At 36.4% G+C, this 25,360-nt stretch overlaps 2 protein-coding genes across 2 annotated transcripts in view; both read left to right on the top strand.

Moving 5' to 3' along the window:
* The window catches only part of LOC134318367 (rhamnose-binding lectin-like), a 111,538-nt gene that overhangs the window by 31,427 nt on the left and 54,751 nt on the right, over positions 1-25,360 (top strand). The window lies entirely within an intron of this gene.
* Positions 19,730-24,445, top strand: LOC134318369 (rhamnose-binding lectin-like). Its single transcript, XM_062999250.1, has 9 exons — positions 19,730-19,975; positions 21,238-21,273; positions 21,410-21,454; positions 22,116-22,248; positions 22,751-22,860; positions 23,311-23,355; positions 23,455-23,587; positions 23,766-23,873; positions 24,223-24,445. The coding sequence occupies exons 1-8, from the start codon at positions 19,945-19,947 to the stop codon at positions 23,869-23,871; spliced, it is 639 nt and encodes a 212-aa protein (XP_062855320.1). The 5' UTR covers positions 19,730-19,944; the 3' UTR covers positions 23,872-23,873; positions 24,223-24,445.

Raw genomic sequence — 25,360 nt, forward strand, 5'->3', positions numbered from 1 at the left:
AAGATTCAGGGTGTTGAGGAAAATGCAGCACGTCTTTAACCCTTTAATGGTCTCAACAATAAAATAATGTTTAAAAGATTATTTCTTTGCTTTTACTAGTTTTTAACATTTCCAACTTTTCATGGATGATTTTTCAGCTGCTGCTTCAAGCTGACATAAGTTAGAAATTGTGCTTTTTTAAAATGTGAATACCAATATTTTTTTTTAGTTTAACACATGCCAATCAGGGAGTAGATCTGGCCCAAACGAGATTATTTAAATACAATTAATTAATTACTATTAATTAATTTCGCCAAAGTTCAGTGGTTATAGGTTGTTGAGATATATCTATGACTTGTACAACCCAAATCAAAAATTGGGAAAGTATAGAAAATGCGAATAAAAAAGACAGTGTTTCTTACATTTACATTGATATCTTATATGAACCCAGAATCAACTTCATTACAATTCTTAACATAGACATTTTAAGCCTACAACACATTCTAAAAAAGTTGGAAAGCTGGAAGTTAGAGCTAATAATAAGGTTAAAAAAATAATGACGTGATTTTAAACAGGTGATGTCAACAGCTGATTATAATGATGAATTGCACAAATCATGTTCAGATGGAAGAAAGAAAAAAGGTTGTTAAGGTGGTTTACAGGATTAAAAGAACAATCTTCATATTTTTCAAAATGACCGCTTCAGTTTATACTAACAGCATTTACTTTTTACTTCTACTTTTAATACTTAAGTACATTTTATATCAAATTACTTTTAATACTTAAGTACATTAAACATCAGATACTTTTAGACTTTTACTCAAGTAATATTCCATGAGGTGACTTTTACTTCTATCTAAGTACATTTCTGGTAAGATACTTGTACTTTTACTCAAGTACGGCCTTCAGGTACTTTATACACCACTGGCATTAATGAAGAACAGTACGTTGAGATCTTAGAGCAACATGTGCTGCCTTCAAGACGTCATCTTTTTCAAAGACATCCATTTATTTTTCAACAAGACGATGCAAAACCACATGCTGCACACATTACAAAGGCATAGCTGTGGAAGAAGAGGGTACAGGTACTGGACTGGCCCGCCTGAAGTCCTGACCTGTCCTCAATAGAGAATTTTGAAACAAAAAATGCAACAACGACAACCGCATACTGTTGCACATCTTATGACATATTTGCAGGAAGAATGAGACAAAATAAAAGCTGAAACACTAAATCACTTGGTCTCCTCTGTGCCAAAACGTCTTTTAAGTGTGGTGAAAAGGAATGGCAACATTACAAAGTGGTAAATGCTTTACTGTCCCAACTTTTTTTGGAATGTGTTGCAGGCCTGAAATGCAGGAATGGATGTTTATTAATAAATGAAATGAAGCTGAGCAGATAAAACATAAAATATCTCATCCTGTCTGCAATGAAATAAAAGTCAATGTAAGAAACACTGTGTTTTTTTATTATTTGCATTTCCCATACTGTCCCAACTTTTTCTGATTTGGGGTTGTACAAATTCTACCTGGGTGGCACTGTGGTGTTGCATAACAATGGGATAATGGGGTCTTAAAGGTATCTCTTTAATCTAAACATGACATTAGATAAGCTTACACTGGCTACCTGCCCCTTGGTGTAAGTGTGCATTACCCTACAGTGAAATTGTTCCCCATACAAAGTGCATTTTATATATGCAGGTTATTATGTCTAATTTGTATTGCTTTAGGCTTGTTCTTAATAGATCTAGATACTAAACTAATCTCATGTGTTAAGTAATCAGTAGGGTGGAACATTAATATCCTGATGGGATTGGCCTCTTCTAGGATGTATCATCACGGAACTAAAGCTAAACAAATAAAATAGTTCACATATATGAATTCAAAAGAACTGAATGTTAATACCTCTACTGTATATCTAGACTTAAAAATCATCAGCCAATGTTTAGCCTTTTTAGTATGAAAATATCATGGTTGGATTGTTGCTGTTATTAAAATGTTTCAGTAGGATATGCACTACAAAAAGCTTGTTCATAAGAAATTGTTCAGTTCTTATGGCTTAAAATAAATATAAAATATTTTTTTTTAATTAACGTATTTATAATTTAAATAAAATTACTCTGATGCACAACTCATCAGTGCCACAGAAATACAAGGCTTAATATCCGAAATATTGGTACAGAGCATCAAAATTAAGTAGGGTCTGGTGGTGAGGGTCTCTACATGATTAAGCATTAACACAAGCCCGCGTGTTTTGGACCCAAACAGGGGACAAAAGTTTTGTTCATTTGAAAAAAACAAATGAAAATGAAAACATATAACAAGGCGCCCAGGTGGCACAGCGGGATATTCCGCTAGCACACCAGCTCCCAGTTTTTGAACTCCTCGGTTTGAAACTTGCCGTTGCCACCGCTATGTAGCGGGCATAATTGGCAGTGTTTCTGCTAGGGTGATATGACCAGACTATGTGGGTGGGGTCTTCAAACGCTGTGTATGGACCCTGATTAGCAGATAGAGAGGTGCAGAATTCTGTGCAGAATGCATGGGTGAAAAAGGGTTCTGCTAAGGGATCCCCCAGTAGGGGATTTTTATTACTTCATATATTATTTTGATTCAGTTCTGGAGTTCTTTTAAAGAAATGATTTCTTCTCATTGAATGATTGATTGATTGATTGATTACTTTATTGATCCCTGAAGGGAAATTGCAGTGTTACAGCAGCAATTTACAATTATCACAAGCATCACACAACACATCAATGTAGTACAGGAAATAATTAAAAATTCTAATGTAGTAATGTAATGCAAAAATAAGATATTAAAGATCTTAAAAAATATATATAACAAATATAATAATATATTTTAAAAATCATGTTCATTTTGATGTATAATATGATTATTTTGCAGATTTTTTACTTGCTAAATCACTTTCAGATCTTCAGTTTTTTGTCCCTAATTTAACAGAGAGGGGCGTGGCATGTGCGGAGACAGCGTGATGTCATAACACAGAAGGCCAAAGACCCTCCTGCTTGAAATGTGACAACACTTTATAAACAGCGGCACATCAGAAATCCTGCACATGCACAAACAAGCTGCACTCTCGATTTTGGGCACAGAAACAACACCATCCAACATCACCACGATGTTCCTGAAGATCAGCCTGCTCACCTGTAAGTTTTTTTCTGCTTATTTTGAATTGCCAGTTTCTCTATTGGGGTTAAAATGTGTTAGACAGGGTTGAGCAGAACATTTGAAAAAGTATTTATTACTAAACACTGCATTTAATGATCTGAACGTGTTTAGTAAAATTCAATTACAACATGCAAAACGGCACTGTGTGTAAAATTCAAACTTAAAACATTCAAGCAAATTTGAAAATTTGAGCAAAGAAGACTTAATATTTAGAGATAAGATTTAAAAGTTCTATAAAAGCAGCCCAAAAGCCATTCAAAAACTGTATAATGAAGTCTCTGAGGGCACCACGGTTGCTCAGTGGGTAATCATAATTGTATAAAGCTTTTATACTCAAATTATTGTGTATGGGGCGGCACGGGGGTTCGGTGGGTAGCACTGCAAGAAGGTCCTGGGTTTGATCCCCAGGTGGCCCGGGTCCACTTTGTGTGGGGTTTGCATGTTCTCCCTGTGTCTGCATGGGTTTCCTCAGGGAACTCCGGTTTCCTCCCACAGTCCAAAGACATGCAGTCAGGTTAATTGGAGATACAAAATTGTCCATGACTGTGTTTGATGTTAAACTTGTGAACTGATTAATTTTTCGTAATGAGTAACTACCTAAATAGTCTCTGAAACTGTGTCACTTTGATAAAAGTGATCAAATGCAGGGTTTATTTGTTATAAGTTTTTGTTGTAAGGTTTGTGTTTTCTCTTACAGTTCTTATTGTGGCCCCTGGCTTGCTCGTTTCTGCAGGTAATTTCTAAACACTTCTTCAGTTTTCAGTACATCCTGAACTCAGCAGCTAGAGTCCTCACATTCATCAAGCGCACTGCACACATCACACCTGTTCTTCAACAGCTTCATTGGTTACCAGTTATCTGCCGAATTAAATATAAAATCCTTCTTTTAACATTTAAAGCTCTTCATGGTCTTGCTCCTTCTTATCTCAGTGAGCTACTTTGTATCATCCCTCCCACACCCTCAGATCATCTGGCACTGGACTTCTGACTACTCGCAAAATTAAACTGTCATCTGTGGGTGGCAGATCATTCAGTGCTGCTGCCCCTCAACTCTGGAATTCTCTTCCACTATCACTTTGTGACTGTTCCTCTCTTTCTTCTTTCAAAACCCAACTAAAAACTTTTCTGTTCACTTCACATTACTCTTCCTACAGTTTTTTTTCCCTCCAGGTATGTAAAGCTTTCTTGGGATTGTGAAAGGCACTATATAAATGTAACATACACTGTAAAAAATTTCAAGGCTCTCCAACTTAAAAATTCTTAGTGACTTGTTGCATCTAATTTTTTTAGTTGGCCTAATTTAAGTTATCTGAAATGCATAATTTAAGTTCTGCTGACAACCATAGAATTTAGGACCAACTAAAAAAAATAAGTTGTGTCAATGAAATTCATCAAATACATCTTGTTGGTCCAACAATATATTTTAAGTTCTGCTGACAATTCTACAATTTCGGACAAACTAAAAAAATAAGTTGTGTCAATGAAATTCATCAAATACACCTTGTTGGTCCAACAATAAATTTTCAATTCTGTCAACTACATTTGTTTAGTCCAGTTAATTATTAATCAGTATCAAAGTACATGTAAAATATACTGAATAAGTGAACACTGCATAGCAAATGTAAATTCTTAACAAATACATTTTATTTGCATGTATCATATAAATAATACATTTTTTTTAAACATTCAGCATTCACAAGCATCAAACAAATTACAAGTTATACATGTTATAGTGTGTAATTGAAACAATTTATATTAGAAAATGTAAGTAGAGCCTAAATGTAGTTTTTAAGGTGCAAGGGCAACTACAAATTACAAGTCAACTTAGCACCTAAATGTAATTGCTAATTTTTAAGGTGGAATAAAAACCAGTTTTGATGGTTTGGTGTCTTGAAGGCATTAGTGTAGTGGGGCAGGTTGTCCATTACTACTTCTTCTTCAATTACAACTGCAACATTGACTGCACTGGACAGTGATCTTGATAAAACAGCACTCTCCTTCACCACTTCAAGAATCCTTGTTTTCATGTTCTTTGTGGTCCTGTAATGCTTCTGTATCCTCTGGAACACATAATAATATCAGAGCCTCATTTATGTGTAAGAAATTGCATATTAACACAAGCACTGACATACTAATAAAATGGTACTTGTAGTACGTCAGTCAGCACGTAAAAATAAAACTTAAGAAAGGTTTCCCAGAGAACTACAGAGCTTACTCAAATTAAATGAATGAATTAATGCTTTTTACTTACATAATGTGCTGCGTGTAGAATTTCTCCACTCGTTTCAACAACTAAACATATCTATACACCACGGTAACAACGTTTATAAAAGCGAAGTCACTGTTTCACACACCCATGTGGATGCAGAAGCATCTGACAGCAGCATCCAGATGTTTTAACGTTATTTACAATGCAGTAACTCAACAGGCTTCCAAAATATTTTAGTAAAATGCAGAGTAACGGTCCAAGAGTCGGTTCGCTAACAGTGTAAGAGTCGGTTCCTTAATAGACACGACTAGTGGTGGAAAGTTCGTTTTACGGAACCGATTCTTTAATTTGACTCCGATGTTACAAGGCTGTACAGAGTTAACTATAATAATAACAAAAACTATTTTATTTGAGGTATATTTTTAAAAACCCTGGATGTAACTGCTACCTGATTTGAGGTGGAACGGTGAACTTCAGCAACAAGCTGCAGGTGCTCGATTTGAACAGCCCCAATGAATCATTTGAATCAGATGAAAATAAATAAACAGTCATACGAATCGATTCAGTAACTCTGTCACTAGTTTGATACGGTGTTTTATCACAGCTTAACAGACTCTGTCTATAGTTCTTTAGTATTCAGCCCAAAGTAAAAGAGGTAGTGGTGGCATGCAGAGTTACGTTTAAAAACATGTTAAAATGATAAACACGTCCTCTGTGCAGCTTTCAGTTCGCCAATTCAAAATCAAACAAACCACAGAGTTGTTCAGATTCGTTAAACCCTCCACCTTAACGTGAATAAGATGTAATTATGTTAAGATACTTACTGTTTGTTTGAAATCTCATCGTTAATATAAAACAGTTGCTTTAAAGTTCTCTTCTCTCCATAAAAACTGGCGCGAAGACATCCCTCTGGAGCGCATGCATTACAGTGTATTATTATTATTATAAATGCTTTCAAATATGTCAATTTCAAATAACCTCTCATGAAACATAACATTTCATGGTAGTGGTTTCATGTGATTTCTCACTATTTTAAGGCTCATAAGTGTATAAAGCTTTTATATACTCAAATTAATGTGTATGAAGCAAGCAGCAAGAAGGGTTCAGGTCCTTTCTTTGTGGAGTTTGCATGTTCTCCTCATGTCTGCGTGGGTTTTCTCCAGGAGCTCCAGTTTCCTCCCACAGTCCAAAGACATGCAAGTGAGGTAAATTGGAGATACAAAATTGTCCATGTCTGTGTTTGATGTTAAACATGTGAACTGATGAATCTTGTGTTCTGTCATGCAATGCAATGTAACCAAAGTGTGTAAAACATGACGTTAAAATCCTAATAAATAAATACATATCTGTTTATACTTTTAGAAAATGTAATCACCTGTTATGGGAACGTCCAGAGGCTTGGTTGTGGTGAGTTTAAATTGTCTACAGTCTTCAACAGCATTTAATAAAGCTGATATCTGTAAATAAATGTTTATGTAATTTTTATAAAATACAATAGGTTCATGTTATAGTTACAGTGTTTAATTTAAAAATACCTACCTTCACTAAATTTGTAAATGCTTTATGTCAGTCCGACACAGTGTATCAGTATTCAAGCATTAAAATCATAAACCCAAATGCTACAAACAGGTTGGTATTGGATATGTCAAGCCAAGTCCTCTTTATTAACCATAAAACAATTAGTTTGTACCTCAGTCTTGCTGCAAGAAAATACCTTTCTATAACCTATCTATTACTCCAACAAATAACATTTAAATCAAAATCTGTCTGCCTCTGCCAAGAAAAAAGGTCATGAGTGGATCTTTTAGCAGGACAATGATCCAAAGCATGTCCAAGGCTAAAGAGGAGAGTGCTACCATTGCTACTAAATTTTAATAAGGGGTGCCAACAACTGTAGATGGGACTTTAAATGAAATAAAAGTCTATTTTTCATTTTGATGTCATTGCTGTCTAGGAGACTATAGAAGAATACATTTTTAGATAGATCTCATCTTTGTACAGTATTAATTATTGTTAACACCCATATGTTCATGTCTTCAGACAGCGAAGTGATAAGTACTGAGACTGCTTATTATGGCCGCACAACTCAAAGCATCTGTAATTCAAACCGGCCTCCTGTACAAATCGCCAACACCAACTGTCTCTCTTCAGCAACAAGTGCAATCGCTAAAAGGTACATACATTATGTTTCCTTCTTTAGATCATATACAGTTTCCATTTTCCCATTCAAATGAGGAGGTCCACACTAAAAGACACTCTATGCTCAATGTGACTTTTTTCAATTCTTCATTTATAGTATGTTTCACCACCACTTTATCCTGGTGAGGGTTGCAGTGGGTCTAATTAATTGGATATAAAGCAGAAAACACCCCAGACAGGTTTTTTTTTACTTCTCATATTCTAACATCATAAACTATAATGGTGATTTTGTTCTGCTTCCTTCAGATGTAATGGGCTGAAAGATTGTGAGTTTAATACAAACTCTCTCAACCTTCCTGACCCATGTGTAGGAACTTTCAAGTATATCAACACCACTTACACCTGCATCAGCGTCCGTGAGTAGCTCAAACACAGGCACTTTTTGCTGTAAGGCAACAGCTCAACTGTGTTTGGACTAACATCACAGTCTTAAACCAGTGCTAATCTGTTCAATTATTCTAGAATAGTTTAAATTGTTTAAATTATACTTATAATGTAGTATAATTTACTGTATTATGATATGATGAAAATGCTAAGCACATTATTAGTATGAATATATACAGTGTATCACAAAAGTGAGTACACCGCTCACATTTCTGCAAATATTTCATTATATCTTTTCATGGGACAACACTATAGACATGAAACTTGGATATAACTTAGAGTAGTCAGTGTACAGCTTGTATAGCAGTGTAGATTTACTGTCTTCTGAAAATAACTCAACACACAGCCATTAATGTCTAAATAGCTGGCAACATAAGTGAGTACACCCCACAGTGAACATGTCCAAATTGTGCCCAAATGTGTCGTTGTCCCTCCCTGGTGTCATGTGTCAAGGTCCCAGGTGTAAATGGGGAGCAGGGCTGTTAAATTTGGTGTTTTGGGTACAATTCTCTCATACTGGCCACTGGATATTCAACATGGCACCTCATGGCAAAGAACTCTCTGAGGATGTGAGAAATAGAATTGTTGCTCTCCACAAAGATGGCCTGGGCTATAAGAAGATTGCTAACACCCTGAAACTGAGCTACAGCATGGTGGCCAAGGTCATACAGCGGTTTTCCAGGACAGGTTCCACTCGGAACAGGCTTCGCCAGGGTCGACCAAAGAAGTTGAGTCCACGTGTTCGGCGTCATATCCAGAGGTTGGCTTTAAAAAATAGACACATGAGTGCTGCCAGCATTGCTGCAGAGGTTGAAGACGTGGGAGGTCAGCCTGTCAGTGCTCAGACCATACGCCGCACACTGCATCAACTCGGTCTGCATGGTCGTCATCCCAGAAGGAAGCTGACGCACAAGAAAGCCCGCAAACAGTTTGCTGAAGACAAGCAGTCCAAGAACATGGATTACTGGAATGCCCTGTGGTCTGACGAGACCAAGATAAACTTGTTTGGCTCAGATGGTGTCCAGCATGTGTGGCGGCGCCCTGGTGAGAAGTACCAAGACAACCGTATCTTGCCTACAGTCAAGCATGGTGGTGGTAGCATCATGGTCTTGGGCTGCATGAGTGTTGCTGGCACTGGGGAGCTGCAGTTCATTGAGGGAAACATGAATTCCAACATGTACTGTGACATTCTGAAACAGAGCATGATCCCCTCCCTTCGAAAACTGGGCCTCATGGCAGTTTTCCAACAGGATAACGACCCCAAACACAACCTCCAAGATGACAACTGCCTTGCTGAGGAAGCTGTAGGTAAAGGTGATGGACTAAACCCAATTGAGCACCTGTGGCGCATCCTCAAGTGGAAGGTGGAGGAGTTCAAGGTGTCTAACATCCACCAGCTCCGTGATGTCATCATGGAGGAGTGGAAGAGGATTCCAGTAGCAACCTGTGCAGCTCTGGTGAATTCCATGCCCAGGAGGGTTAAGGCAGTGCTGGATAATAATGGTGGTCACACAAAATATTGACACTTTGGGCACAATTTGGACATGTTCACTGTGGGATGTATTCACTTATGTTGCCAGCCATTTAGACATTAATGGCTGTGTGTTGAGTTATTTTCAGAAGACAGTAAATCTACACTGCTATACAAGTTGTACACTGACTACTCTAAGTTATATCCAAGTTTTATTTCTATAGTGTTGTCCCATGAAAAGATATAATAAAATATTTGCAGAAATGTGAGGGGTGTACTCACTTTTGTGATACACTGTATGTACAGTAATCCCTCGCTATATCGCGCTTCGACTTTTGCGGCTTCACTCTATCGCGGATTTTATTTGCATGCATGTCTAAATATAAATCGCAGATTTTTCGCTGGTTCGCGGATTTCTGCAGACAAAGGGTGTGCTTGAAAAGCTAGCTCTCTCTCTACATAGACGCATTTTACGTCATCCTGTGCACGCTCCCGATTAGGAGGCTGTTCCAAATCCTAGATGCCTTAATATCCTCACTTCTTAACGTTTCAATGTTATTTTCACTCAAAAACGAGTGAGCATCCAACGCTTCCTCAGTGATCAAGACAATCCCAGAATTCATTGCGGGTCAGCTGCTCCTCTCTCGCAGAAAAATAAACATGGCTGAAGGTACGGACAAACGAATGGAGTTCTTTTCAAACGTAAATAAAGTATTGCTGATTTTTAACTTGTATAAACTTGTACCGAGTGTTTTTATTTGCAAGTTCGGGCTTGTCAGGAAATTTAACCGTTATCGGTACATGAAGGAGATGTTATATTGACGTTAGCATGCTGTGCTACCTCAATCCATTGGTTTTAATGACAAGATGCTAAATGCTAAAGCCGATGGAATCGGGTTATAAAAATAACCATATAAACACATGGTTTTACTTCGCGGATTTTCACCTTTCGCGGAGGGTTCTGGAACGCAACCCCCGCGATCGAGGAGGGATTACTGTATCCAAAAAAAGATTTAGTCCATAAACATTAAGCCATTAGTCCTCGCTGATGCACCCACATAGACTTTAAAGATATCACGACTAAAAGTACACTGTTAGCCCGGACTTTATATCTAATCAAACATTTTTAGTACAACTTACATAAATTATTTAAGTTTTTTTGCTCTACTAAAAAATGCAGCGTACAATGTACTCATTTGAGTACACATTTAAATGTGCTAAAAGATTTAAGTTTACTAAACAAAAAAAAATACTTTTCTATCAGATTAACTTAATAAAGTTAAGTTAAGGTAATTAAAGAGAAAAACGCCCACCATTTACACGTAAGCCCGCCTTTTTTCAGCTTGCTGTTGGTGAATCAGGCAAAAATGATTTTCTTGTGTTCGGGTAGCCATTTGTTTTAACTTTTGTAACCTGTTGTTGCAAATTACTTTTTACTTTTCATTTAAAGCTTTTTGCAAAAGTAAACTTGTCTTTTGTGAAGTGGAACCTTTGTTAAACTAAATGGACAAACATTTTCTTACTCATTATGCTATTTTTGAGTAGCATGTACACCAGTGTGATGGGACTTTTTCATCTTCCGTCCAATTTTGGTAAGTGTTGTACTTTACTTAACAATTTTGTTTAAAATAAATGATCTTAATGTTGACACTAAATAAATAATCAAACAGCGCTGTTTTATTTGCCGTGTTTAGGCTACATGCTAGCTGGCTTGCTTTATTTTAATCCTTAAATGAATGGTATTAATGTTGATATTAATACTTTTGTTTCTTGTTTCTTTGTTTTGTTTAAGAGAGCTGCAGCCAAACGTTAAGAAATCAGCTTGCTGTGTGAAACTGAGTACAGGTTCATTGTTACTGTAAAGAGCTGTTTGTGTTTCATCAGAACTTTATGTACAGTTTGTACAGTTTTTAAGATGTTTTCTTGACATATTGTATTTTAAGTAAATACTTCTGAAGTGAAATAAAGAAAAATAACTTTATTATTCTGTCTGTTTTTCTATAAACATTTCTAATTGATATTTAAAACGTAATTAACATGAAAACTAAGAAGAAATCTATATTTTTGTCCACTGAGCTCAAGATAATAAGTAGAATTATTGGGAAAAGCAGTTGGTATAACCAAAAAAATAAAGTTTAATCAACTTGCCTTTTAGGTGTAATAACTTAATGTTTTAAGTTATGCTAACTCAAGTTTTCATTATACGTACATTACTTAACTTTTTTAAGGCAACCGGTTTCCTCAAAGTTTTTAAGTAGATTGAACTTATCCGGGCTTACAGTGTAATGTTTACTAACTATTTTAGATTTTTATTATTGAAATAACGTATTTTAGTCTTTTTCAGAGATAGAGACACATCTTTACATTAAAACTAAACTTGTTAAATAACCTGGTCTCTTTTTTTTCAGGAACCAAGGTGATCTGTGAATACAGCCACAGCGAACTGAATTGTAGTAAGAACTATTTTCTTTATAATTATGTTACATATATTTTTTAATTCATGTACATATTTATTTAAATCACTTGTGCAGTTTATCTTTAACAGATTTGTTTGTGTCTCTGTACAGGAAATAATAAAATTTTTGTTCTCAATGCTATGTATGGACGCACTGATACTACAACGTGTATCAGTGGAATGTCCAGCTCTTTAATCAAAAACTCCAAATGTAACTTTAACACACGTGACAAAGTTTCTGAACTGTAAGTTTGCTCCTTTTTGTCGTTTCTTTATTTAAAAAATGAAAGCATAATGAAAGCATTTTCATTTCTTCAGGTGACTGTAAATGACTGTAGTTGCTTTTAAAATGTATAAAACACAAACTACTCACAACACTGAAAAACATCACATGGATGTAAATATCTTAAATGCTTAATTAAAAAATGATGCCAAGTGTTTTATCTACTGTCGATAAACTTGGATGGCTGTAAGATCAGCTTCAGCCTAACAATTAATTTATCACCCAGTTCTAACAAAACATCATCATCAGACTATAAAACTGGTTTGCTCTTGTTTGCTCTTGTTTGTACTTGTTGGCTCCATACATAAATCAGTTTAATTTCTTGTGTGAAGTTTTACAAGAATTAGTTTTAAACCCTGTGATTGTAATAGCATGTTATAGCATTCATAAAAGAAAACTGAAAAGAGTAGAAACTTGTAATAATGCATATATTAAAGTAATTTAGTTTTTCTGCTCATTGTAGTTATATTTTCTTATTTTATAATTGTATTTTCTATTATTATAATTCATCATTTGGTTGAATTTCTTTTACTTTTTTGACTTAATCACATGGTGAGCGTTGGTCTAATACCTTTCTTAATACCTTAATATCACTTTTTCTTTTGAAGGTGTAATGGACAAAACAAATGCCGTCTGTTCGCTTCAAACACCATTTTTACAGATCCTTGCTTTGGGACTCTAAAGTACCTCTCTGTATTTTATACCTGCATTCAATAGTAAGTCTGTCATATCTGTTCTTCTTGTCCTATTTTCTGTAACTTTTTGTAACTGCAAATGTATAAGCAGGAATGAAGCACTTTAGGAATTATTTAACAATTGAACAAATATTTAACAGTTGATAAAATTAAAATGAATTATTTGTTAATTCCATTGTGCACGTTTCCCAGATCTATGCCTTGAACATATATATTTTTTTAACTTTGTCCCTACAGACTAACTCACGACATTCCAGCTTTATCCACAGTATGTAGAGTGATTAAACTACATATGAATTAATCAACCCTGTGGATGATAAGAGCATGAGCATTACTCTACTTATTACTTGCATGCTGGTGTAATGATTGTGCTTATTGGCTCTTTACATATAATGACTTTCTCTAAAAATAATCAATTTCATGAATACAATATAGTTCTGTCAGTTGTGATTTCTGATTTTCCACAAATTAACATGTTATCAGATTTTTCTGTGTACAAGGCAAATGTCAAAATATATAAAATAAAGTTTACAGTACAATTGTAAGGTCTGTGAGTCGTCTATGTGTCACCTTAAAGAAAAATAAAGTCACTGTTAATCAATAAAAAAAAATCAATCTGACTGGTCAAGTGATCAGTGGTGCCGTGTTGCATCTATCTGCTGCCAGAGATGTTCACAAGTCACAAAATACGAGTCTGAGTCGAGTCACAAGTCTTTGGGCTAGAGTCCGAGTCAAGTCACGAGTCTTTAGGTTAGAGTCCGAGTCAAGTCACGAGTCTTTAGGCTAGAGTTCGAGTCAAGTCATGACTCAATATAATAAACACAAAACATATATTGGAAATGTAGCGTAGAAATAAACAAATAATATGTAAGTTCAGATAAAAAACAACAACATATTAGCGACTGTATTTTTCCTAGGTACCGGTAGTTAAAAGCCTAAACTGACGTTTTGTTTTCATTGCAAATAAAGGCACAGCGGCCAAAATCCAAAACACAGCAAAAAAAATCAGAACCACTGCTTACCTTAGCTTATGTTGTTCCAGATGCTATTAAATTTATAACCGTTTGTTCCATTAGGAATATAATCTGTTATTTTGTAAATGTGCTTATAATTAAAAACCTCCAAACTTTTCCCAGTTGTGAAGTAAAATACGAACTCGTTAGAAAGCCAAAGACAATCATCTGTGTGACGCTGCAAACTAAATACATGCAAATAACAGCATTTCTTACTAGAAATTACAATCAGAAGGTCTGACTGGTTCAGAAAGCGGTCTTTCAACCATTAGCGCCAATTCTGTAGGAGCGTTCCATTTACATTAGTGGTCCCTGTGAAGTCCCTGTGCACTACGTAGGGTATTCCACCATTTTAAGTGAGATTGCAATCCAAAGGTAACGAAAATGTTCAAATGAAGTGAACTTCAAACTGTGTAGGGAGTAGGGAGCGATGCTTCATCACTACGCCGGAAGCTGGCTGGAACATTTACCCACTGGTGCATTGCGGGTTAAGACGGCCGGAGTGTTTTTAGAGAGCAGAAAATGACACGATCAGAATGATGTCGGATCATATATATATAATTGTCACACTTAACAGTTGCTGACCTTTGTTGTCCACAAGTCATTTTTTGCGAGTCACAAGTCGAGTCTGAGTCATTTGAAACGAGTCCAATTTGAGTCTGACCCATCTCTGTCTGCTGCTCCATTTCTTTAATACTTTCCCCTGAAATTATTGTTTCTAGTTTCTTCCCAAACGTTCTGTGTACCTTTAATAATGTATTTAGTAAGTTCCTAGTAATAATTTAATCTTGGCTTCATGTATCATGGTATGTGTCATGGTATCATGTATCAGAGTACTCTGAGCATCAGTGTATATAAAGTTTAATTTTATTTCAAGGTTTAAATCAGTGGTGCAGGGCAGTGGTGGCTCAGTGGCTAAGGTACTGGACTGATAATCAAAAGGTTGCTGGTTCAAGCCTCACCACTGCCAGGCTGCCACTGTATGGGACAAAATAAATGTGAAATGTTAAAAGAATTTTTAATTTTCATAATACAGGAATAACATTAAAAGAGACATTGTTTAATACATCTGAATCTATGACCTTACAGGACCTTCATGCTTTATAATCTGTCATGAATACAACTGTAGCATATTCTGTAACTGTTTAATTATTCTGTTTTACTGTCAAGAGAAAGAACTATGTATTTCAGGTATGCTTGAATCATGCTTAGAGTTTTAAAGGCAGGTTCACACAGAGGCAAAAGACTAAACCACCACTAGAACTAGAATTATGATTATTAAAAAAGAGTTATGAGTTAAATATTAATAATGAAACAAATAAAAGCTAACTGCCAAAGCTGTGTAAATAAAACAGCAATAAATGCTGATAAGAGTGACAAACTGCTAAAAAAAAAGACAAAGACAAACCTAATAGCTATCCATTTAAGAGCCTTGCTTAGGGGTCCAAGAATGGGAATTTGGTGGTGGTGCGGCTTGCTTGGACTGGCATCCTTTTACTAGTCAAGTACAATAACCGCTGAGCTACCACTATCCAAAACTAGGAGAAAAGGAACTTTAAAAAAAATAGGAACTTACAAGGAACTAAATACAACTAACTACAATGAACACTGAAGAGATACAATAGAAAAGCTATGACAAGGAACAAGGAAATTAAAGAAACATTTCAACAGCAAAACAAAGAATCTTTACCAGCGTAGTTATGATACTGACTAGACAAAAGACATCATTGTTAAAAGGTTTCTCATACATACTGATGGGAAAAAATACTGTGAAACTCAACGCCTTTAAAACTCAGCGCCACTCCCGGAACCAACTGACATTGAGTTTCAAGGTACCACTGTATTGGACTTTCATCAGCTTGGATCTCCAACATCTCAAGTCTAATCTCTTACTGATGTTATTAAGCACTATTACAAGAAGAGGACGCCAAGACAAAATCTCTGCACTGAAAACCAGAATACACCATGTGAGTTTATAAGACTTTGTCTGCTGACATGAATAGCGGCAAGGCACAATTTTAGTGCGGTCCTAACTAGAATCAGTGCATCAGAGTCTGGATTACTGGACAAGCAGACTTGTCTAATTTCAAGTGATGCAAGAGGTGAACATTTAATGTGATCTTCATCGTACTACCACAAGTAATGGCATATCACAGATTTACTTCAATCAACAACTCACAGCGGTTCAACTGAATGTACCTATTGAGGCTAATCTACCTACCTTCCTCAGTGTTGGCATGGTGATTTAGATACATATACATCACATTCAGTAGATCATTAAATCTGAAGATTTGCCTATAGTACTGCACATTGATTTGTCATGATGTAAATAGTAAATAGTAACTACACCACAACACAACAGGCACAAAATTATAATCATGTACAAATGTAATGATTTTATTATTACTGATATTATTCTTAATATTTTTATTATTATCATTAATATTATTACTAATGGGTGGTTAGGTAATGCAGCATATAATGTACAGGCAGAACTAGGATTCTGTGCCCACCAGACTTCAGCATCGCACAAAGTAACTCAGTTGCTCCAAATTGCCCTTAAATGTAAGTGAGAAAGTAAGTTGGTGGGTAGGTGCTGCCTATATAGATCAGCACTCTATCATGTTGTATAAATGCTATGCACTTAGCTGAACCACTGCGACCTTGATCATGATGAAGCAGTAAGTATAAAGGAGTGTGTGTTGCGTGGTAGTCATTCCCCTTTGGGGTAGCTAGTTGTTTTGGCAAGCTTGACTGAGTTTTATGTGATGTGTGCATACTTGTGTACGGTACGGTTCTGTGCTTGGTATATTGCCCAGACAGTCCACAGCCAGCACAAAATCTATTGTGCCGTTTCTTATGTAAATGTGCCCTTACAGAACGGAATACATTATTCAAAAAAATAATAATAAAGCATCAAAAAGCACAAAGCAAATCAAAACACAATCAAAAAGCACAAAGAAATAATAAAGTAAAGATAAAGTGCAGGTTTTATTGTATTATTATTGAGATTTAACTGTTTTCAATTGTATTTCAGTGGTTTTATATTATATTTGTGTTATTTTCAGTGTATAAGTGTCAAAAACAACCATTATTTTATATTAGCCTAAAATATATGCATGGAACGCATTAACAGGTTTCCCATACATCCTAATGGGAAAAAATACTTTGAAACTCAACGCCTTTAAAACTCAACACCACTCCCAGAACCAACTGACGTTGAGTTTCAAGGTACCACTGTATTGGACTTTCATCAGCTTGGATCTCCAACATCTCAAGTCTAGTAAGTAAGTACATGTCAGCTTAAGTGCTTAGTAAAAAGGTGGGTTTTTAATAATCTTTTAAAGAGACTCAGATGTTCGGACAGACAGAGAAAGTTCGTTCCACCATTTGGGTGCCAGTACAGAGAAGAGCCTTGATGCTTGTCTTCCTCTAGTCCTGGGTGGAGGATCGAGTCGAGCAAGACTAATGGCTCGGAGGTTGCGCGATACAGAACGGGGTTTGATTAGACCGCGAAGGTAGCTTGGGGCTGGTCCATTTTTGGCTTTGTAGACGAGCATCAGTGTATTAAACTGAATGCGTGCAGCTACAGGAAGCCAGTGCAGAGAACGCAGCAGTGGGGTGATGTGGCAGTGTTTAGGTTGGTTAAAAACCAGGCGAGCAGCTGCATTTTAAATGAGCTGCAAGGGTTTAGTTGTAGACATGGGAGCTCCTGCCAGGAGGGAGTTGCAGTAGTCCAGCCGTGAGATTACAAGTGACTGAACCAGAATCTGGGTAGCTTCCCTGGAGAGAAATGGTCAAATCTTCCTGATGTTGTAGAGGAGGAACCGGCACAATCTGGTCATGTTGGCTACACACGGAGAGAAGGTCAGCTGGTTATCCAGGACAACACCAAGGCTTCTTACATTATCAGATGGTCTGATCTAGGAATCATCAAGAGAGATGACTATAGATCCTGGGTTGGAGATTGATCCACACATTAAATGTGTTCTTTTTACTTCTCATTTCTTATCAACTGCTATTCAAATTACACACAATACATATGCAGCTTTTAACTTATTATCTTCTTCAGTAATCATGTGATCTAAACATTCTCAGTCTGAAACTGTATTAAATTGCTTTCCATATGAACATGAAATAAAGCCTTTAAGTTTATATAATGAGCAATTCTAGAAAATAAAAATTAAACTTATTGTGTGGTACAAGGGGTCTATTTTCAAACTGCACAATTGTTTTATTCCTCATACTCACAAATTCAAGAACCAGGGTTCTTTTGGTGGAAAAGTGCTAAATTGAGCCCTGGGTTCCTTCTGGTGCAGGATAATGTGTGTCAGTAAAAACAATGTTTTTACCTTAACACATGTAAAAACAGGTCAGTCAGTTTTTAACGCCCACATATGCATTGAGCTTTTGAAATATATTTGGGTGGAATGAGGGAGGGTTTTATTCAGAAATTTTTTTAGTTTTGTTCTCATAAGTTCTTAAATCATGACTCATTGTCTGTCACTGGATAAGTACAGATCAGTTTCACGAGTGGAAACACTTGTAGTCTCAGTTGTGTTAGGTTTTTCGGAACATAAAAACATTATTAAACGTAAATTTAATATGGGAAGTTTTCCGGCATTCACCCACGTGGTCTTTTGTTCAAAATGGCGCCGGCCATGTCCCCTTTGTTCAAAATGGCGCCGGCCATGCTCCCTTCCTGACTCCTACCGAAGGGGGGGGGGAGGCGGAGCCCTGGGCTTTTTAGCACATTTCATTGGCTCCACCAGCAGTGAAGGAGGAGGAGCCTAGCTCAGTTTAAAAAACCGGCGCGCACAGACGCAGGGTCTCTCAAGACTAGAGGTCATCAAAACATTCAACAGTACCTTCATGAAACATATAATGAAGTAGTACAAATATTCACAGATGCGTCTAAAGAGCCAACAGGTAAAACGGGCGTGGCAGTTTACATACCCAAATACAACAGAACAATAAAAAAGAGAACCACAGATCACATCTCAATATTCACTGCAGAGATGATGGCCATTATATTAGCACTACATTGGGTAGAAGAAGCTAAACCACATAAAACAGTCATTTGCTCAGACTCAATGTCCGCTCTAACAAGCATACAAACCGGTAAATCCACAAGTAGACAAGATTTGGTTGATGAAGCACATCAGATGATTTACATAATAAACCAACTAAATGTACAGTTACAGTTCACCTGGATTCCAGCACACATAGGTATTGAGGGAAATGAAAGGGTAGATAAGCTGGCAAAAGAAGCAACACAATCAGAACAGGTAGAAGTACAGATCCCACTAAGCAAATTAGAATTTAAAACAATAATTAAAGAAGGTATTCAAAAAGTATGGCAGGAAAAATGGAGTAAAGAAGGAAAAGGGAGACACTTGTATAATATCCAGCAACAGGTAACAAATAGGAAAAACATCTCATTCTCACGGCAGGAGGAAACATGGATTACTAGACTAAGAATAGGGCACACAGGTTTAAACAGCGGCCTATACATTTTAGGAAAACACGACACTGGGATGTGCCCATACTGTAATGAGGTAGAAACTGTAAAACATGTATTACTTATATGCAGATATTATTCCAAAGAAAGAGAAGAATTAAAGAAGGCAATAAAGAAACCGTTAACACTGAATAACTTAAATTAAATCTAGAAACAGAATCCACAAGCAAAGCGGTCATGAAATTCCTAAAAGAAACTCAAATCACAAGGAGACTATAAATTTTATTGTTTCTTTATTAACATGAAGTCCTAAAGTGATCACACATCAGTCCAGTGAATGGCGGTAATGCACAGAGAATGCAAACTGCCAATAAAAATCACAGAAGAAGAAGAAGAAGACGCAGGGTCTCTTTCTTTGGCTGGCGATCCCGATTACAGGAGAGAAAGAGCGCCGATCGGCTTAGCTCTGACATAGATTCACAGATCATTTCTTACACTTAATAAAGTGTTTTTGAAGAGTACTTTCTGGATTCTCCGACTGCTTCATCAGGGCCTCTCGACAAAAAGATTCGTCGTAACAGTTGCCACTTTGACACATCAACCAAAACAATGATGTTCCTGAAGCTCAGTCTGCTCACCTGTAAGTTTTTTTCTGCTTATTTTGAATTGCCAGTTTCTCTACTGGGGTTAAAATGTGTTACACAAGGATAAGCTGAATATTTGAAAAGGTATTCATTACTAAACACTGCATTTAATGATCTGAACGTGTTTAGTAACATTCAATTACAACATGCAAAACAGCACTGTGAGTAAAATTCAAACTAAAAATTCAAGCAAAATCTAAAATTTGAGCAAAGAAGACTTAATATTTAGAGACAAGGGGTGTGTTCGAAAACCTAGGGAGCTGCCTTGCTGTCTTACTGTCTACATAGGCAGCTGCCTCAGTAGAGAGGATTATAATAAGTCAATGACTTATAAGGCAGATTATTCGAACGCACTACTTAGATAGCGCTTCCGATGGGTTTCGGGTTTCGCGTTTAGCATCTTGCCATTAAAACCAATGGATTAAGGTAGCACAGCACGCTAACGTTAAAATAACCTCACTTCATGTACCGATAACGGTTAAATTTCCTGACAAGCCCGAACTTGCAAATAAAAACACTCGGTACAAGTTTATACAAGTTAAAAATCAGTAATATTTTATTTACGTTTGATAATAACTCCATTCGTTTCTCCGCCCCTTCAGCCATGTTTATTTTTCTGTGAGAGTAGAGCAGCCGACTCGCAATGCATTCTGGGATTGCCTTGATCACTAAGGCAGCGTCGGATGCTCACTCGTTCTTGAGCCAAAATAACATTGAAATAATAAGATGCCTCAGAAGTGTGGATTTTAAGACATCTAGGATTTCGAACAGCCTCCTTCTCGGGAGCGCGCACAGGATGACGTAAAATGCAGCCTATGTAGACAGCACACTAGCTTTTCGAACACACCCAAGGTTTAAAAGTTCTATAAAAGCAGCCCAAATTACATTTGAAAACTGTATAATGAAGTCTCTGAGGGCACCACGGTTGCTCAGTGGGTAGTCATAAGTGTATAAAGCTTTTATCCTCAAATTATTGTGTTCGGTGGGTAGCACTGTCTCCTCACAGCAAGAGGGTCCTGGGTTTGATCCCCAGGTGAAGTGGTCCAGGCCCATTTTGTGTGGAGTTTGCATGTTTTCCCTGTGTCTGCATGGGTTTCCTCCGGGAACTCCGGTTTCCTCCCACAGTCCAAAGACATGCAGTCAGGTTAATTAGAGATACAAAATAGTCTCTGAAACTGTGTCACTTTGATAAAAGTGAATAAATGCAGGGTTTATCTGTTGTAAGTCTTTGTTGTATGGTTTGTGTTTTCTCTTACAGTTCTTATTGTGGCCCCTGGCTTGCTCGTTTCTGCAGGTAATTTCTAAACACTTTCAAATATGTCAATTTCAAACATACATACATTTCATGCTAGTGGTTTTATGTGATTTCTCACTATTTTAAAGCTCATTAGTGTATAAAGCTTATATATGTGTATCATACTTTCTTTTAGAAAATGCAATCACCTGTTATGGGAACGTCCAGCGTCTTGGTTGTGGTGAGTTTAAATTGTCTACAGTCTCCAAGGGCATTTAATAAAGCTGATATGTTGTATGTCATTTCTATAAAATACAATAAGTCAATGCTATAGTTACAAATCTATACAAAGTATCAGAATTTGAGCATTAGAACCACAAATCCAACTGCTACAAACATTTCAAGTTACCTCTATTAAACCTTAAAGCAATTAGTTGGTACCTCAGTATTGCTGCAATTAAATACCTTTCTATAACCTTATGTTTCTTAAGCCCATAACTCTCAAATGTTGTAGAACTGGTTTTTCCTCCAAAACAATAGAAACCTTGTTAAGGTTTCAAGAAATAACAGGACATTTTTAATTAAAATCTGTCTGTCTCTGCCATAAAAAACCTAAATGATCAAAAGCATGTCCAAGGCTAAAGAGGAGAGTGCACAAGAGAGGGCCTAGAACCCTGGTTGATCTGGGGAGATTCTGTAAAGTGGAATGGTCTTAAATTTCTTGCTCTGTTTCATCCCAATATATACCATGTTTTGGGAGAAGACTACTGTAGATGGGACTTTAAATGAAATAAAAGTATATTTTTCAGTTTGATGTTATTTCTGTCTAGGAGAATTTTTAGACAGATCTCATCTGTGTACAGTATTAATCACTGTTTACACTCATATGTTCATGTCTTTAGACAGCGGAGTGATAAATACTGAGACTGCTAATTATGGCCGCACAACTGAAAGCATCTGTAATTCAAGCCGGCCTGCTGAACAGATCGTCAACACCAACTGTCTCTCTTCAGCAACAAGTGCAATTGCTAAAAGGTACATACATTATGTTTCCTTATTTAGATCATATACAGTTTCCATTTTTCCCATTTTCCCACTCAAATGAGGAGGTCCACACTAAAAGACACTCTATGCTCCATGTGACTTTTCTTTCAATTGCACAGTCACCCAGATTAGCCCCCTTGATCGTGTATTACAGCAGCAGCGAGGAGAAATCCCCTCCTGCAAACATGGCTAATTGTGTTTGTTGGAGATGGCTGGTAGGTGGCAAATCTGAGATTCAAACTCGGATCTCAGCGATGGTGTACTAGCCCATTAAACCCAAGTTACCAAGTTTTATAACCTTACAAATTCTAGAAGAGCTAGGCAGAAATTAAAAATTCATTCTTCATTCATTGTGTGTTCCACCACCACTTTAGGGTTGCAGTGGGTCTAATTCATTGGATATAAAGCAGAAAACACCCCAGACAGGTTTTTTTTAACTTCTCATATTCTAACATCATAAACTATAATGGTGATTTTGTTCTGCTTCCTTTAGATGCAATGGGCTGAAAGATTGTGAGTTTAATACAGACTCTCTGAACCTTGCTGACCCATGTGTAGGAACTTACAAGTATTTCAACACCACTTACACCTGCGTCAGCATCCGTGAGTAGTTCTGGAGTAGCATAAATTCATTTATTGTCTGTTTTACCACCTACTGGCCTAGGGAATCAAACACAGGCACTGTAAGGCAACAGCTCAACTGTGTTTGGACTAACATCACAGTCTTAAACCAGTGCTAATCTGTTCAATTATTCTTCTAGAATAGTTAAAATTGTTAAACTTATAATTTAGTATAATTTACTGTATTATGATATGATGAAAATGCTAAGCACATTATTAGTATGAATATGTATGTATCCAAGAAAAGATTTAGTCCATAAACATTAAGCCATTAGTCCTCTCTGATGCACCCACATAGACTTTAAAGATATCACGACTCATTAAATAGACTAAAAGTAATGTTAACTATTTTAGATTTGTATTATTTAAATAAAGTATTTCAGTCTTATCGAGAGATAGAGACAATCTAAATAACCTGGTGTCTTTTTTCAGGAACCAAGGTGATCTGTGAGGACAGCCACAGTGAACTGAATTGTAGTAAGAACTCTTTTCTTTATAATTATGTATTTTTATTCATGTATTTATTTAGATCATTTGTGTAGTTTATCTTTAACAGGTTTGTTTGTGTCTGTACAGGAACTAGTAAAATTTTTGTTCTCAATGCTATGTATGGACGCACTGACACTACAACGTGTATCAGTGGAAGGCCCAGCTCTGAAACCAACAACCCCAACTGTAACTTTAACACACGTGACAAAGTTTCTCAATTGTAAGTTTGATCCTTTTATTTTGCTCATTGCAATTATATTTTCTTATTTTATAATGGTATTTTCAATTATTATAATTAATCATTTGGTTGAATTTCTTTAACTTTTTTGACTTAATCACATGGTGAGCCTTGGTCTAATACCTTTCTTAATACCTTAATATCACTTTTTCTTTTGAAGGTGTAATGGACAAAACAAATGCTGTCTGTTCGCTTCAAACACCATTTTTACAGATCCTTGCTTTGGGACTCTAAAGTACCTGTCTGTTTATTATACCTGCATTTAATAGTGAGTATCTGTCATATCTGTCCTTCTTGTCCTGTTTTCTGTAACTTACACCAAAAATGTATACACAGGACTAAAATATACATCAAAGCACTACAAGAATTTTGAGCTGCAAATAAATGTAAACAAAAAATATTTCACACTATGTGACTGGTCCAGTGATTTGTATGATGGAGCATATCCTGATGTGAGTGGCGAGATTCTTCCAGGATCTGTCCAATTATTACCGAAGTAAATCTGAACAAATATTTAACAGTTGATAAAATAAAAATTAATTATTTGTTAATTCCATTGTGCACATTTCCCAGATCTATGCCTTTAACATATTTATTTTTTAACTTCATCCCTACAGACTAACTCAAGACATTCCAGCTTTATCCACAGTGTCTTCTCTTCAGTATGTAGAGAGAGTAAACTACATATGAAATAATCAGCCCTGTGGATGATGAGAGCATGAGCTTTAGCATTACTCTACTTATTACTTGCATGCTGGTGTAATGATTGTGCTTATTAGCTCTTTACGTATAATGACTTTCTCTAAAAATAAACAATTTTATGAATGACTGCAAATACAATATTGTTCTGTCAGTTGTGATTTCTGATTTTCCACCCATTAACATGTGTACTACACTGATCAGCCATAACATTAAAACCACCTCCTAAATTTGGTCCACCACAATATGTGAATGTTTACATAAACACACATGTTTAAGACCAAACCACCACCAGAACTAGACTTACATTTTTGAAAAACAGCGCGAGTTAAATGCTTATAACAAAACAAATGAAAGCTAACTGCTAAAGTTAATGTAAATAAAGCTACAATTAATGCTGATATTAAAGCTATGCTAAACAATGATAACCCCAAAGGTGAACTAGCTAAAGAATTAGAATCACTTTATTTCGCCAGGTATGTTACACATACAAGCAATTTGCTTTGGTGATACACATAATAATACACATAATAGTCCACATAGCAGTACACACAATACACATAATAGTACAGATAATTACACATGTATGACATATAACATATTTAACAGACCCGACAGCACACGGACTGTTAACCAGTATTTACCAACATTTACCCAAGAGAACAACTGTGGTTAAGAAGTGTTACAGCTCTGGGGAAAAAAAAGCTGTTAGCATGTCTGAATGTGTTTGTTTTTATTGTCCTGAGTCTTTTGCCAGATGGAAGAGTTTGAAAAAGGTGATGTCCAGGATGAGAGGGGTCTGCTGTAATTTTGCCGGCTCGCTTCAGCACTTTGCTGTTGTAGATGTCCTGAAGCGTTGGCAGACTACATCCAATGATCCTCTCTGCTAACTGCTAACAAAAACAAGAAGTGTACAAAGACTAACCTATTCACTATCCATTTAGCATTTTGTTGATGATTTTATCCAAAACTTACAATCTAAGCAACTGGGGGTTAAAGGCCTTGCTCAGCAGCCCAACAGTGGAACCTTGGTAGTGATGGGGCTTGAACTGGCAT

Source organism: Trichomycterus rosablanca, chromosome 7 (assembly GCF_030014385.1).
Source record: "Trichomycterus rosablanca isolate fTriRos1 chromosome 7, fTriRos1.hap1, whole genome shotgun sequence".
Classification (NCBI taxonomy): Eukaryota; Metazoa; Chordata; class Actinopteri; order Siluriformes; family Trichomycteridae; genus Trichomycterus; species Trichomycterus rosablanca.

Coding starts and splice junctions, on each gene's coding strand:
- LOC134318369 (XM_062999250.1), top strand. CDS start 19,945: ATGATGTTCCTGAAGCTCAGTCTGCTCACCT. Junction 19,976..21,237: donor GAAGCTCAGTCTGCTCACCT/GTAAGTTTTTTT, acceptor TTTCTCTTACAG/TTCTTATTGTGGCCCCTGGC. Junction 22,861..23,310: donor TTACACCTGCGTCAGCATCC/GTGAGTAGTTCT, acceptor GTCTTTTTTCAG/GAACCAAGGTGATCTGTGAG.